We start from the raw sequence: 16571 nt of genomic DNA, 5'->3' as shown, positions 1-16571 counted from the left end.
GGCTTTTAAATCTGGCCCACCGACATTGTCCAAATTATGTATTTTTTCCCCCAAGATGGCGCCATCACGCGGAAGCCAGTGTCAGTAGCTCTGTCCACTCTTATTAGTTTTTCGTGTTTTACAGCCCCTCCATCTTTTTTTTAAATTTCATTTTAATATTTCTTAATACATTCCTTTTTACTTTACTTTGTACTTTATACTTTTTACTTGAATGATGAGTATGTTAATACTCAATTCCTTTTTTTCAGTTTATGTTTCATATGTACTGTTAACGGATGCACTTTTTTATATGTATCGTATCTTGTGCTGACCCCGCCCATCTGTCAAATTTTTAAAGTCAATGTAGCCCTCAGGCCCAAAACTTTGCCCACCCTTGGTCTAACTTATTCACCTGCTATTACCAAAGAAAAACACTTCTCCCATTCGGTCTTCTCAATGGCTACCTGCTGACCTCCCCTCCATCTTTTTTAATTTCATTTTAATATTTCTTAATACATTCCATTTTACTTTACTTTGTACTTTATACTTTTTACTTGAATGATGAGTGATAAGTATGTCAATACTTTAGTGCTTTTCTTCCGTGTATATTTCATATGTACTGTTAACGGATGCACTTTTTTATATGTATCGTATCTTGTGCTGACCCCGCCCATCTGTCAAATTTTTAACGTCAATATGACCCCCAGGCCCAAAACTTTCCCCACCCCTGGTCTAACTTATTCACCTGCTATTACCAAAGAAAAACACTTCTCCCACTCAGTCTTCTCAATGGCTACCTGCTGACCTCCCCTCCATCTTTTTTTCCCCCTCCTCTAAAGTCTGAGCTGGCCTCGCTCCCTTGATCCCGCTGATCCCTCATCAGGGAGGCCAAGTGTAATATCTCCAGCAGCAAATTAGCATTTTTCTCATTACCGCAAACTCTGCGTGCGAGGGGGCGGGGGGTTCGAGTCGAGTAGACGATTGGCGAGGGGGTCCGCGTAGCGGTCCCGTAACATTCCGCATAGCCCTACTTTGACGCTCATTATTGCATATTTCAATAACGACAATATGAGACGCAATCATTCATGAAAAACGGCGTGTTGTTAAATATGCAGGAGAGCGGTGCGCTAATGAAAGAGCTGCTGTGCATGTTTCTGTTGATGCTTTAATTGGAAATAGATTAAAATAAAATATCCACTAGAGTGTTATAACATTACAATGTTCATGATGGTGATGATGGCGGCTGCTTTTGTATGCCGCAACTCATTATATACTTAGGAAGTCAAACTTTTTTTCCAGGTTAAAATACATTGATCGACCAAATCGTCAATCTGGAACTAATTTCATACTTTATAAAGACTTGGTGGTTCAAATAATTTAAAAAAATATATAGTTGGTTGTGGGGAAAAAGGGAAATTTGGTCAAAGATTAACCCTTTGGTTGCCTGATGATGGGAGGATTTATGCTTGTAAAAATGCATTTTATTTATTATATACAAAGTGAAGAAATTTAAACACTTGTCTATTTGGATCTGACAGTCGTTTTTGGTCAGCATAAAAAAATTCAACTCTCTACGTTGCATGGTTTGGACAAACGTAGCGAGAGAATGTTAACATACCCACACATCCATCCACAAATCATGCTAAATGTGGATTAGCTGTTTCCTTTTGCATAATTTTCTAATCTAGAGACCATTTCCCATTAAAATATACCGATATTAGCTTTCTGTGGTAACTTATATGGTTATCATAAATATTTTTCTCAAAATCTCAAACTTTTTTGGAGTAAAAAGCCAAAAAATGTCCAGTAAAATATTTTGTTCAAACCCATCTTTTGTTTACATTCAAACAGCAATAGCATTGAATTATCTGTGTATAAATTAAAGTCAAATTCGAAATAATATTCGTTTACAAGCTTGGGTTTTGCAGATTAATTAAACTATTGCTTTTTTATCAAAGACACACTTAAGTAAAGTCATTGAAAATAGATTTTTTTATATTTACAAATACACAAATGCAATTTATCATTTAATTCAGCCAAAAACTGGATATCCAATTCATTTTCGCCCATTGGTTCATACAAAAAATGCGCCATTGATGACCGAAACTACTCTTTGATATTTCTGTAACTTCCCTACATCAGGTTGACGACCCAATCGCAACTGTCACTCATAACGATATCTCGTAATTGGCTGTCGTCTCAACGAAAACCCCACTGAGACGTGATGGGAAGATAATGTGAGTTTAAATAGCACACTCTATTGTTAGGAGGCGCACAGTGATGATGTCAGCGAGAGACTACTTTGATTACAGCATTGCAATTGAAGCTGCGGGGAGCCTATGAGCTGAGCCAAGTTAAATTTGGAATTAAAATTGGATTTAGATGAGGCAGAACTGTTTGGACTCGCTGCAGTGGATTCTCCTGCTAGTGAGCAAGAGCGTGACAGAATGAACTCGCCATTTTTTATTCGTACCAGACACAACTTCATTTTTTCGTGGAATGAAGTCATTTGGAGGGAGGATTCTTTTTCAAGTACTACTACTTTCAGACTATACCACTGATTGCGACTTAATATCCGAACCAGGGAAATGGAAAATGGCTTTTTTTGCTTTGTTTGGGAAAGTAGGGATGTTGAATTTGATGACTTGTTTTTGATGAATATAAATATATTGGTTGAAAATAAAAATTTGGGGACAGAAAGTATTATTAAACATGATTTTTTCTTTGTTTTGATACAGTTGTACCTTGAGATATAAGCTTAATTCATATTTTGTGGAAGAGGGATTTTTCTAGTAACATATTTTCACGACTATAAGGCGCACTTAAATGTCTTAAATTTTCTCCAAAATAGACAGTGCGCCTTATAATCCAGTGCGCCTTATATATGGGAAAAAAAACAGAAAAACAAAAACGAAAAACCACCACTATTGGATATTACAAAAACACAAACGCCTGAACTGAAACAATACTGTTAAATATGCAGATGCCATCTTATTTCACAAAACCTTCCATCATATAGCTCCTCCCCCACTGCAAGATTTTATACAAAAAATTCAAAACATCAACAATGTTTGGCTCTAGAGGTGACTGTAAAGTAGAGAGTGCTTCATACCTGGAAGTCAATAGCAATTACCCTATTTTCACCACTATAAGGCGCACTTAAAAGTCGTACATTTTCTCCAAAATAGACAAAGCGCCTTATAATACAGTGCGCCTTATATATGGAAAAAATGTCATTCATTGAGGATGCACCTTATAATGTGGTGCGCCTTATAGTCGTGAAAATACGGTAACATAAATATATTTAAATGAACTTGGATTATGATGCAGACAGTCAAAAATAAGTTGAATCTAACCTTACACTAAACTTAATTCTAATTTTGCATGACATTTTGATACCTTTCTTGGCTCTATTGGCCCCGCCTCCACCCTGACTTTCAGATGCAACCTATCGAGTGTTGTTTGCTTTTGTCTTCCCTTCAAAATATTCAGAAAATGATGCACGCAAATGTCCTTACATTAAGATAACACACAACCACTTACCAACAAGTAGTTTATACTCCTTTCATATTAGCGAACAAGCTCCGCCATTTTGAACTGCTAACGGGGAAAAAACATTAAAAACATGCAACGCCCCACCCAGTGCTCCTAGAGAGATTACTCAAGGGAGTTACTCGTATCTCAAATTGCTTCTGTCGAGGCACTCTTATGTCAAGGTACCACTGTAGTCATAATAGAATGCTCATGACAGTTTTTTTCTTGAACATAACGTAACAAAATCTTTCAAAAAATGATTATTGTGAGTGAAAAATAATCTTAAATGTAGGCAAAGTCAAATTCGATGTTTTTAAAAAGCCACTAAAATGTTTTTTGTTGATTTTTACGGTTTAAGGGATAGAAATGTTAGGTTTTTAAAGACTGGATATTGTCTTTAATTTTCATAAAAACACTTTCTGGCTTTGGTTCAGTCTGGAAATTGCTGTTAACGTATGTTTACGTAAAAAAAAAATGATAACGTGTGTATACACAAAAAATAAATGAAACGTACACTGCCATGAATTCAATTTAGACATTTTTATTCATTTCCAACACATCTTTTCGAGAAGGCTGAGTTACATAATTCCAAAACCGTGTACAAACCAGCCAAAAAAGGAAATGAAAAGGACTGGGAAACAATAGTGGTTTCCTCCCACGCCAAAGCTTTTTTTTGGTGTATTCTTCACGCTTTGACACACATTCTCTCCTCTTATTTGTTCCAGCACCATCATGAATTGCAACCTGAAGGTGATTCAAGCGCGAGCCTTCGCTCAGAATCCACACCTACGCTACATGTGAGTAAATGTCCTCTCAATATCCCGTTACACCAAAAAAACTGCAAATTACGGCTTTTACTTCATGACTCAGGCATAGAAAACCCCAAAAAATCAAGTATATTGTTTTTATCTCCTCACATTTAATCACTGTGTGATTATTGTACATCATTACGGGTTATCAACTATTTAGCAAATCAATGCTAACGTGTTAATGAGTGAAAATGTGTCTATTTGTGCTTGTGATTAGCTAGCAAACTCGTACAAGGCATTTGCTAGCACCTGTTTTAAGTCACATGGTGTATTCTAGTTTGATAGTTTTATTTAATGTTAATATTATTTAGTGTATTTAAAAAAAATGGGTGGACTTTTATGCATTGGTTGCATCCAAGATTTTATTTGGGTCGATTTTTGTTTAGTTTTAAACTGTTTTCCAAATTAGCAAGCTAATCTGCATGTTTCAAAAATCGAATCTGGAGGTCTTTAGCTAGCTAAGTAGCATGTTTTAAAATTAAAATGTAGTCCTTTGCGTAAAAAAATGGAGGAGCTATTACGGATTAGTGGCATCCAAGTTTTTATTTTGGTCATTTTTTGTTTTGTTTGAACCTTTTCTCCAAATCAGTGAGCTAAAATCTTTCAAAATCAAATGTAGGCCTTTAGCATGCTAATTAGCATGTTTCAAAACTCATATGTAGCTCTATCGTGTCAAAAAAATGGATGAACTTTTACGCATTAGTTGCATCCAAGTTTTTATTTTGGTCCATTTTTGGATTAATTTGCTCTCCAAATTAGTTAGCTAATCTGCCTGTTTCAACAATCAAATGTAGGCCTTTAGCTAGCTCATTAGCCTGTTTGAAAAGTAAAATATAGCCCTTTTGTGTCAAAAAATGGACGAAGTATTGAGCATTAGTCTTTATTTTTGTCTATTTTTGTTTTGCTTTAATTTGCTCTCTAAATTAGCTAGCTAATCTCCCCATTTTGAAAATCAAATGTAACCCTTTAGCTAACTAATTAGCCTGTTTCAAAATTCAAATATAGCCCTTTTGTCAAAAAAAATGAACTAGTACACATTAGTTGCATCCAAGATTTTATTTAATTAGTTTTAACCTGCTATCCAAAATAGCTAGCTAACCGCCAGTTTCGAATACATTAAGCCTAGCCCTTTAGCATCCAACTGTTACACATTGCTTCCAACCAAGCGTCACTTTCATTTCCGTTTATTTGTTTATCTTCTTTTGACCAGATCTCCAAATTAGCCAACTAATCTCCCCATTTCCAAAAATCAAATGTAGCCCTTTAGCGTCAAAATTAGCTCCCATCTGCTGTATTCCTTACAGCCCGGAAAAGCTAATACATTGAGATGATGATGTTGATAAAGAATGGCTTTGTATTTCGCTGAGAGGTTCGCGAAGGGGAACGTGTGTGTGTGGGGGGGCATTATTGTTGCCGAACGGCGCCTCTCCTAAATGAGACATCCATTATTTGCCTTGGATAATTGGATTCCTATCTGCACGGCTTCAACACGCCAAAGACGAACCAAGAAAGCGACGCGCTTCCATTTAACCGCCACTTTCTAAATGGACAATTTGTCCGGCCGGGTTGGGCGGTACGCTAGCGAAGAGCAAAGTAATTTCTCTAACAAAAGACTGACGTGTTAGTGTATGACAGGCTGTTATCGCGTTGTTATTTTCTAGGCGTAAGCACGCCCCGAGGAACTTGGTCGCAGTCTTTTTTAAAATGAAACCTCTTGGATTTTGTGCTCGCTGATGAAATGTCATTCGTAAGAAAGACAGTCCGGTGTGAAGGTGTTGTTGGTATTATCGTATTTTCACGACTATAAGGCGCACCGCATTATAAGGCACGCCCTCAATGAATGACATTTTTTCCATATATAAGGTGCACTGTGTTATAAGGCGCACTGTCAATTTTGGAGAAAATTTAAGACTTTTAAGTGCGCCTTATAGTCGTGAAAATACGGTAATTGCTATTGACTTCCAGGTATGAAGCACTCACTACTTTACAGTCACCTCTAGAGCCAGCCATTGTTGATGTTTTGTATCAAATCTTGCATTGGGGGAGGAGCTATATGATGGAAGATTTTGTAAACTAAGATGGCATCTACATATTTAACAGTATTGTTTCAGTTCAGGCGTTTGTCTTTTTTTAATACTGTTTTTTCAAATACTATGACGTCTTTCAACAACATCTTAGAAGTCAATGTGTCTTTTGGTCTTTGATGCTTTGCAATGACTTAATCATCAAAGACTACAAGACACGTTTACTTCTAAGTTGTTGTTAAAAGAAGTTATATTATTTTGAAAAGTAAAACTGGTTTAAAAAATATGAAAGTATTCATCATTAAGGTGATGTTTCTGTCAAATTATCTGTTTTACTTAAAACACTAAATCATTAAAGACCACAAGACACATTTACTTCTAAGTTGTTGTTAAAAGAACTCATAATATTTTGAAAACTAAAACTGGTTTCAAAAACATGACATTTTTCATCATTAAGTTGATGTTTCCGTCAAATTATCAGTTTTATTGCAAAAACAATGAATCATCAAAGACCACAAGACACGTTTACTTCTAAGTTATTGTTAAAAGAAGTCATAATATTTTGAAAACTAAAACCGGTTTCAAAAACATGACATTTTTCATCATTAAGGTAATGTTTCCGTCAAATTATCAGTTTTACTGCAAAAACAATGAATCATCAAAGACCACAAGACACGTTTACTTCTAAGTTGTTGTTAAAAGGAGTCATAATAGTTTGAAAAGTAAAACTGGTTTCAAAAACATCATCATTAAGGTGATATTTCCGTCAAATTATCTTAATGATCTTAAAATCAGACTGGATTTCGTCTTTGATGTTGCCAGTTAAATACGAAAAACCCCTCAAGATTGAACTCCAATAGTTTTTACCATCTTTCCTCCAATTCGTCCCAAACTTTCCATTAAAAGTTAACAGCGTTAAAGAATTGAATTAATATTTGAAACCGATAAAAAAAACGTCGATTTGTGGCGTTTCTAAGCGTGTCAGTTCCTTGATCGACTGTTTTTTTCTTACGTTCAGGGTGTAACACCAAATCGCATTAGCGGTCTATGCTCCATTTGAGCTCCCTTCAGCCCTACCGTTGTAAAGAGTGTGTTTACTGGGGGCAACTTTGGAGGAAATAACTTGTAATGGCAACATTAAATTAAAGGCAGCAATGTGAAACTCGACTGACCCCAAGTCAGATTTACGTGGCCATCTCATGGCCGAGTCTTAGCCTGCACTATTTGTCTACCCGTGTCAGGGTATCCATCCATTTTATCTACGTGGGGCGATCAGAAGCTTTAATCAAACTCATCAACGTTTAATGAAACATATTAATCCTCCTTCCACTTTTATTTTCTGGCCCAAACAAATTTGAATGGAATTTATCCGACGCTTCTGGCAACCGGCTCTCTAGCTAATAAGTACTACTAAGAATTATGGACTATTATTGTTTACTCAATCATAGTTACGATGATTGTGTAGGTTAATCATACCTGGTGTGGTGTGAGACATATGTTTTTATTTTATTGGAGTTGAGTGCTTACTAATTATGTTTGTTTATTTGAGGAGTTAAAATGGATTGGACATGTAGAAAATATAATGAAAGAAAAGTTCCTATACTGGTTGTTAATGTTAGAGCATGGTGTCCAATCTATGGCACGTGGGCCATGCGAGACCTAATACAGTTTTAAAAAAATACATATACTTTTTGGCCCGCATCGGTGTCCAATCTATGGTATGTGGGCCACTCGAAACCTATTAGTTTTTAAAAAATAGCTTTTTTATTGGCCCACATTGGTGTTCAATCTATGGCACGTGGGCCACCCGAGACATATTTCGAAAAAATATATTTTTATTTTTCCGCATGGTTGTCAATCTATGGCACGTGGGCCAACCAAGACCTAATACAGTTTAAAAAAAACATTTTTATTGGCCCGCATTGGTGTCCAATCTATGGCATGTGGGCCAACCAAGACCTAATACAGTTTAAAAAAAAAACATTTTTATTGGCCCGCATTGGTGTCCAATCTATGGCACATGGGCCACCTGAGACGTAGTTTTAAAAAATATATCTTTAATTGACCTGCAACGGTGTCCAATCTATGGCATGTGGGCCACCCGAGACCAGATACAGTTTTAAAAAAAAATATTTTTATTGGCCCGCATGGGTGTCCAATCTATGGCACGTGGGCTACCCAAGACCAAATACAGTTTGAAAAAAATAATTTATTGGCCCTTACGGGTGTTCAATCTATGACACATGGGCCCACCTAAGACCTAATAGTTTAAAAAAATATATTTTTTAAGCAAATTATCGAAATAATTTTTGAATATGGTCGACAAAAGATTATTAGATTGAGCCTACATTCAGTTGCATTTATCATATTTAACACTAGATGAAAGTCTATAATATAAAAAAGTGCATTTGCATTATTTCCAATCATTTTAGGAAAGCCTAAAATTTCAGTATTTTGTTATTTTTATGGACATTTTCTCGTTATTCTGAAAAATTAGTTTACATAAATATCTACAGCTGTTTTTGCTTTCAAACAATTAATAATTTAATTGCATGTTGTCCATAATTAACTGCTGATTAACATGTATTTTTGAATATTTTAAATACAAAAATAATTTCAAATATTAAAATACCCTTATATTTCAGGATTAATCAATAAGTAGGACTACTAATAAGTACAACCACTACGACAACTAGTAAGTAAGTAGTCCACAGTGGTTGTCAACGATGTATTATGAAAAAATACACAAATAATATAAAATAATACTAATTTAAAAAATGTAAACCACCAAATTCCAACAAAAATGGAAGTATTCCTTTCATGTTTTTCCTCCATCGTACTACATAATCTTTAACGAAATATATAATTGCCTGCTTTCATTCAAAAAGTCAGCGTAGCATTAAATAACCTTGCACATGACAAATAAACTGAAAGCTAGCCCAGAGTAAATAAAATAAATGAGTTTAATTAGCCATTCTGACATTGTGATTGCGTCCAGTTTGGCCTCAACTTGTTTTGAAACATGCCCCTCCCCCTTCGAGAGAAAAAACCACTAGCTGAGCCTCTGTTTTGGGACATTATTGAGGTCGCCTTGACACGTAATAATTAATATAGCTTGAAATCATCATCCTTGCAGTCACCTAGCAAGCAGCTAACCATTTAGTAGAAGGTAATAGTATTTGACTTCAAAGACGACAGTTTCATTTTTTTTTCTTTCTTCCTAGAACGTATAACCTTGAGATTAAAACACGTAAAGACGATGCCAAGTTGAATCCACGCCACATTTCTTTCCCCCCCACATTTTATTTTGGCACACTGCCATGTTGCATTAAGGCAGAATTGTAAACAATGTACATTCCATGCTTTTAACGGAGTTCTGTGGTTGGATGTTGCCTGCAGCTATGACAAGATTGGCTTCGTTTAAAATGTCGTAGGTAATACGATGGGCTAGAAAGGAAATTTTGCACTGATAGGAAATGAAAATTCCTATATATACCTTTTTTCTTTTTAAAATAAAACACTGTTGTTTTTTCTTAGGTCAACACAGTTTGGAAGTAGTCGACATAATTCGGAAGTAGTTGACATAGTTCGGGAGTAGTCGACATAGTTTGGAAGTAGTCCACATAGTTTGTGAGTAGTCCACATAGTTTGTGAGTAGTCTACATAGTTTGGAAGTAGTACACATAGTTCGGAAGTAGTTGACATAGTTCGGAAGTAGTTGACATAGTTCGGAAGTAGTTGACATAGTTCGGAAGTAGTTGACTTAGTTCGGAAGTAGTTGACATAGTTTGGAAGTAGTTGAAATAGTTTGGAAGTAGTCCACATAGTTTGGAAGTAGTCCACATGGTTCGTAAGTAGTCCACATGGTCCGAAGTAGTACACATGGTTCGTAAGTAGTCCACATAGTTTGTGAGTAGTCCACATAGTTTGTAAGTAGTCCACATAGTTCCTAAGTAGTCCACATAGTTCCTAAGTAGTCCACATAGTTCCTAAGTAGTCCACATAGTTCCCAAGTAGTCCACATAGTTCCCAAGTAGTCCACATAGTTCCTAAGTAGTCCACATAGTTCCTAAGTAGTCCACATGGTTTGTGAGTAGTCCACATAGTTCCTAAGTAGTCCACATAGTTCCTAAGTAGTCCACATGGTTTGTGAGTAGTCCACATGGTTTGTGAGTAGTCCACATGGTTCGTGAGTAGCCCACATAGTTCCTAAGTAGTCCACATAGTTCCTAAGTAGTCCACATAGTTCCTAAGTAGTCCACATGGTTTGTGAGTAGTCCACATGGTTTGTAAGAAGCCCACATAGTTCGTAAGTACTCCACATAGTTCCTAAGTAGTCCACATAGTTCCTAAGTAGTCCACATAGTTCCTAAGTAGTCCACATAGTTCCTAAGTAGTCCACATGGTTTGTGAGTAGTCCATATGGTTTGTGAGTAGTCCACATGGTTTGTGAGTAGTCCACATAGTTCCTAAGTAGTCCACATAGTTCCTAAGTAGTCCACATAGTTCGGAAGTAGTCCACAGAGTTTGTTTGTCATCAACACAGCTCTTAAGTAGTAGTCATGTTGACTACTACTTATTTATTATATTGAGCTAAGCTATATTTAATTTTCCAATTGAACTCTTCTCTAAAGTGCTTGCCTTCTTAATGAGTTTGCTTTACAATATGGGCTCGAAACCAAACCGGAATCATCCCCAGGACGCAAGAGAGAACTTCATTTCAAGCGCTACCTAAATGAGACAACTTCAACCGTCCACCGACTGTCTTGTTTAAAGGAGGAATTTTAATTGAGGTACGGGTTGCGCGTTCCACGCCACCTAAATATTTGATCACGTCTTCGAGTGAGACGTCAACACGGTACGACGCGCTGTTGTTTATTCTCTACGCCGATGATTAAAGTCGACTGTGGGCGCGCACTGTAAACAGTCGGATCCGTCCAGCCGAGCAACACCCGGAAATTATAGCACGAGTTCATTTCGAGTTTAATTGATTTTTTAAGTTTCTTTAATTGCTTTGACATGCTCATTCGTTTCTAAATATCCCGCTAGTTTGATTCTGTACTTTGGATATTTCCACACATGTTGGTTTAGACAAGTCTATTTGTTTAAGGATTATAGTAATCCCTCAAATATTGCGGTTATTTTAGACCAAAAATGGCCGCAATAAACAAAAAAAACGTAGAGTAGGACCAACCACATTAAAACTACCACAATATGTTTTCGGCCTGAGACAGAAATACAAGTATACTTATCAAAAAGTGTATATTTATTACATTTTACAGCTATTTTAGCATGTTAAATGGCTGTAATGTATTAATATGTAATTATAATGGGAGTTTTAGGCCATATTTGAGGGATTACTATACTCTTATTGCTTTTTGTCTTGTTTTAATCATTTAAAAATTGGTTTGTCTAGTTTTAGTCAATGGAAACTGATATTTTTTGGTTGTAATTACTCAAATGTTTTAGGTTAGAACTTTATTTTATCCCGTATTCGGGAAATTTCTTGGTTGCAGCAGCAAGACAGACACAGAAGACATTGTAGACCTAGTTAAAAAAAACTGGAGAGACACACAGCAAGTCCGCAAGGTGGACTGCGAGTTTTTTCATAGGGGGCGTGGCCAAAATGAACTTTTGGGGTGACACACCAAAACTAAAAGCTAAAATTCCCGGTTTTATGTCGTAATAAATAGGACAACAGAAATACTTAGGGACAGATATATTTTAGTTTTTTTGTTATATTTAAAGTTAGTAATGATGCAAAACATATTTTGAACAAAATCGGATTGTATTGAGTCAAAAACAACAACAAAAATTTGCTTTTGGTGTCAAATGTGCGGCTTGAGGGGCCAGAAGTGGCCAACTAGGGGGTCCGATCTGGCCCATACGGTTTTTTTTAGGCTGACGGGCATTTATAGTGTACTGAAATAATGAAAGGTTTTAATTTTCTTTAAAAATCTGAATTTTGGGAGTTGTGTGATCAAGTACATCAACTACTGCGCCCCCTGGTGTCAGAAAATGGTCTTTCATGGCGGCTAATGAGTTAATAAGAAACCTTTTGCCACAAAAATGACAGGATTTCAACTGGAAATGCCCAAAAATCAACTAAAACTAACAAACGAACCAAAATAATCCTGTAAAATCAATATGAAATGATAGAAAATGTAGAATAAGTGACCTCTGAGTACCCTAAAATACCCAATAATGTCAGATTCATTTCTTAATGTTGTACTCAATTAACTGACTATGTTCATATTTACCTTTTCACGTTATTTTGTCATTCCCTCATTGAATTTTTAGTGGCAAAAAAAGGTATTTTGACAAAGTCTGTCTGACTTTTCGCTCTTCTTCGCCACTCCTTCGGCCCGTTTTTTTATTTTTTTTTGGTCCCGCCTGTGTCAAATTAAAGGTCAGATGGCTAGATGGTGGGCGATTCTTTATTCTAATGTGGCCGAGAGAGAGAATGAATGTGAAGGGAGTGTTGTCACGGTGGAGCAAGAAAGGTCAGTCTCCATTGGGCGGTCAGACGTGGGGAGAGTGCCTCATTAAAATACACCAGGCAACATTTTCTTATTGTTAAATGTCACTTTTATTCTCGGGTCAGCTGGCCAGCTCCAGAACACCTTTAATTATAAGTGAAATGCTTCTTTGTTTACCTTGTCATGTTCGAGACGAGCTAAAGTGGTGCTACTCTATGAGCGTTAGCATGAATATGCAAGTGCTAAACCACAAATTGTTTATGGTTATAAAGACTTAATGGAATGCTTTCTAATTGTCACTCAAAATATGATGAGTTGAATCGAGGGTACGGCTTATATGCGCATAAGTTAGACATGAATGAAGCTGGAAGGCTGGTAAAACGTTAAATAAAATGTATTTTGGACGCCTATGAATGAAATTCAAGAAAAAATATAAACTGTATTTTGCATAAAATGGGGAAAAAACTCACTTGTGCCTGCTATTGTTAGCTCAGGGTGCCGCCATCTTACCTAGGGATGATAAACAAGAGCACTAGAGACACACTTCCTGGTTGTACTGCTCACATGACTTCCTTTTTTAATTTGTCTGCGTGCAAGCAACACTCTTTCGGAATGTCCAATCCAGCGGACTATCATTTTGATTCATACAGTATATCAGAAATAGAATGTGATGATTTTTATCAAGATTTTCCCTTCAAAGTAAGACATTTGTACTCCCTATTAAAACCATGAATATGGAGGCGAAAATTGTGATTCAGGGGGCGGCTTATACGAGGGAAATTGTAAAATTCAATGATTTTAAGGCAATTTTAAGGGTGTGGCTTGTATACGAGGGAAATTGTAAGATTCAACGATTATAAGGCAATTTTAAGGGTGCGGCTTATACAAGGGAAATTGCATAATTCAACGATTTTAAGACAATTTTAAGGGTACGGCTTATACATGGGAAATTGTAAAATTCAACAATTTTAAGTCTTAAATTTTCTCCAAAATAGACAGTGCGCCTTATAATCCAGTGCGCCTTATATATGGGAAAAACAGAAAACCAAAAACGGAAAACCACCACTGTCGGATGTTAAAAAAACAAAAACGCCTGAACTGAAACAATACTGTTAAATATGCAGATGCCATCTTAGTTTACAAAATCTTCCATCATATAGCTCTTCCCCCACTGCAAGATTTTATCCAAAAAAATCCAAAACATCAACAATGGTTGGCTCTAGAGGTGACTGTGGAGTGAGCAAGTGCTTCATACCTGTAAGTCAATAGCAATTACCGTATTTTCACGACTATAAGGCGCACTTAAAAGTCTTAAATTTTCTCCAAAATAGACAGTATGCCTTATAATACAGTATAATTATAATCCGGTGCGTCTTATGTATAGAAAAAGTTTTAAAATATGTCATTCATTGAAGGTGCGCCTTATAATCCGGTGCGCCTTATAGTCGTGAAAATACGGTACATTACTCTAAATGTAGGCCGGCAGAATTCTTGGTTTTCTTGGTGTAAACTTGCAATCATAAACAGTCAAGTTTGTGTTGTAAATTGCTCCTGCTAACCTGGCCTGGGGGTGCTCAAGCATGACGGCGTTTTGAGTTGAGCAGAGGTTAGAATCGGTGTTGAGCCAAAATAAATGAGTCCGCACGCTTTGGGGCATTTCATGAACAAGTCATTACTGCAGCTGTCACCATCCGTGTGTTGGGATTCCGAACGAGTGTTTGCATATCGGGGGGGCAGATGCTCAAACTTTGAAAGCAACTTTGATGACGTGATAGTGAGTCACGATGTCCTAACGTACTTTTACTGCACTCTTGAGTTTATTATGCATACGAGAGAAAACACAACAAAAAATGTAATTTCAATGAACTAGTTAGCTCAGACATGGGCAAACTACGGCCCGCGGGCCATATACGGCCCGTTAGGTTTTTTAATCCGGCCCCCCGACGTTGTCCAATTTTTATTTTTTTAAATTTTTTATTTTTATTTATTTTTTACCCCAAGATGGCGCCGTCACATGGAAGCCATTAGCATTAGCTCTGTCCACTTTTATTTGTTTTTTGTGTTTTACAGCCCCTTTATGTTTTTTTCAAGTACATTTTAATATTTCTTCATACAATCCTTTTTACTTGACTTTGTACTTTATACTTTTCTACTTTAATGAGTGATGAGTACATTAATACTTTCGCCCGTTTTTTTCTAATTATGTTTCATATGTACTGTTAACGGATGCACTTTTTTATGTGTATCGTATCTTGTGCTGACCCCGCCCCATCTGTCAAATTTTTAAAGTCAATATGGCCCCCGGGTCCAAAGGTTTGCCCACCCCTGTGCTAGCTATTACTGATAAAATAAAAATCTGATAAAAACAAATACAGTATACAGTGGTACCTTGACATGCGAGTTTCATTTAAATTTGTTTATGTTATGTTACGAGCGCGTTGCCGTGCAAAAAGTGAGAAATCCGTCTAATTTTAGTACTATTAAACATATTTTAGTACTATTAAACCACTAGTTATGTGTTACTTTGTTAATAGATGGCGAATTAGACCAAATCAAAATGTTTTTCCAATCCAATATCTTGTTTTCAGTGTTTTTTAAGAGGGTTGAAACAAATTAATTTGCTTGTAGTTCATTTCTATGGGAAACGTTCATTTGAGTTACGAGTAAATCGACATACGAGCTCAGTCCCGCAACACATTGAGCTCATATCTCAAGGTACCACTGTACATTCAAAGCTATACTAATGGTTATAGATATTAAATATGTTTAAAATCAAGTACTGCAAGCCCTCCCAGACAAAATAGATTGGACTATTATCTTCTCTAACAACAGCATCTAGTGAGTTAACAGTTAAAAAAATAAGATAAAAATATATTTTTACGTTATCCTGTTTAACAAATGAAAGTGGAAGTATTTTACGAATCCTTAGAATTTTCTGTTGTGGAAATAACGTTTGGACGACTCGGATTTAGCAACAAAAAAAAGGAAAATGGACTTTGCCATCGTCAGATTGAAGATAAAGTCTCATATTCTATTGTGGTTATTAAAAAAAAGTGTCCACCTTTATCATGGCGGCAACACAAAAGGCCTGACATTTCAACTGCACTGATACAAAAAGACATTGTTCAGCAGCATGAAAATTACTTTCGCACGTTAACTGCTCGCTATTATCGCGCATCAACGATATCTGCAGCGTACCTGCGTGACTCAACAATACAAAAACGTCCAAAATTACATTGCGTTTCATATTTATGGGATTTCTGACGTTCGTGTTTGGATATCAGTGCAATTGCATCAGGGTTAATCCATCAGTAAAAATCAAATAAATACTTTTTAGCACTATTACCATATTTTCTCGCATATAAGTCCTATTTTGGAGAAAATTTAAGACTTAAGTGTGCCTTATAGTCGTGAAAATACAGTATTTGCTATTCACTTTCAGGTATGAAGTACTCGCTACACAGTCACCTCTAGAGCCGGCCATTGTTGATGTTTTGGATTTTTTTGTATAAAATCTTGCAGTGGGGGAGGAGCTATATGATGGAAGATGTTGTAAACTAAGATGGCATCCAAATATTTACCAGTATTGTTTCAGTTCAGGCCTTTGTGTTTTTTTTAATATCCGACAGTGGTGGTTTGTCGTTTTTGGTTTTCTGTTTTTTCCATATAGAAGGCGCACTGGATTATAAGGCGCATTGTGTATTCTGGAGAAAATTTTAGGCTTTTAAGTGCGCCTTATAGTTGTG

At 36.3% G+C, this 16571-nt stretch overlaps 1 protein-coding gene across 2 annotated transcripts in view; it reads left to right on the top strand.

The window, feature by feature from the left end:
* Positions 1-16571, top strand: part of ntrk3b (neurotrophic tyrosine kinase, receptor, type 3b) — a 215247-nt gene that overhangs the window by 34848 nt on the left and 163828 nt on the right. For both annotated transcript variants that reach the window (XM_077713645.1, XM_077713644.1), the window contains exon 3: positions 4239-4310. In XM_077713645.1, the coding sequence (XP_077569771.1) occupies positions 4239-4310 (72 nt within the window). The remainder of the gene's footprint in view (positions 1-4238; positions 4311-16571) is intronic.

Source organism: Stigmatopora nigra, chromosome 3 (genome assembly GCF_051989575.1).
Source record: "Stigmatopora nigra isolate UIUO_SnigA chromosome 3, RoL_Snig_1.1, whole genome shotgun sequence".
Classification (NCBI taxonomy): Eukaryota; Metazoa; Chordata; class Actinopteri; order Syngnathiformes; family Syngnathidae; genus Stigmatopora; species Stigmatopora nigra.
Note: the sequence above shows the minus strand (reverse complement) of the source record. Positions and strands in the feature narration are given on the sequence as shown.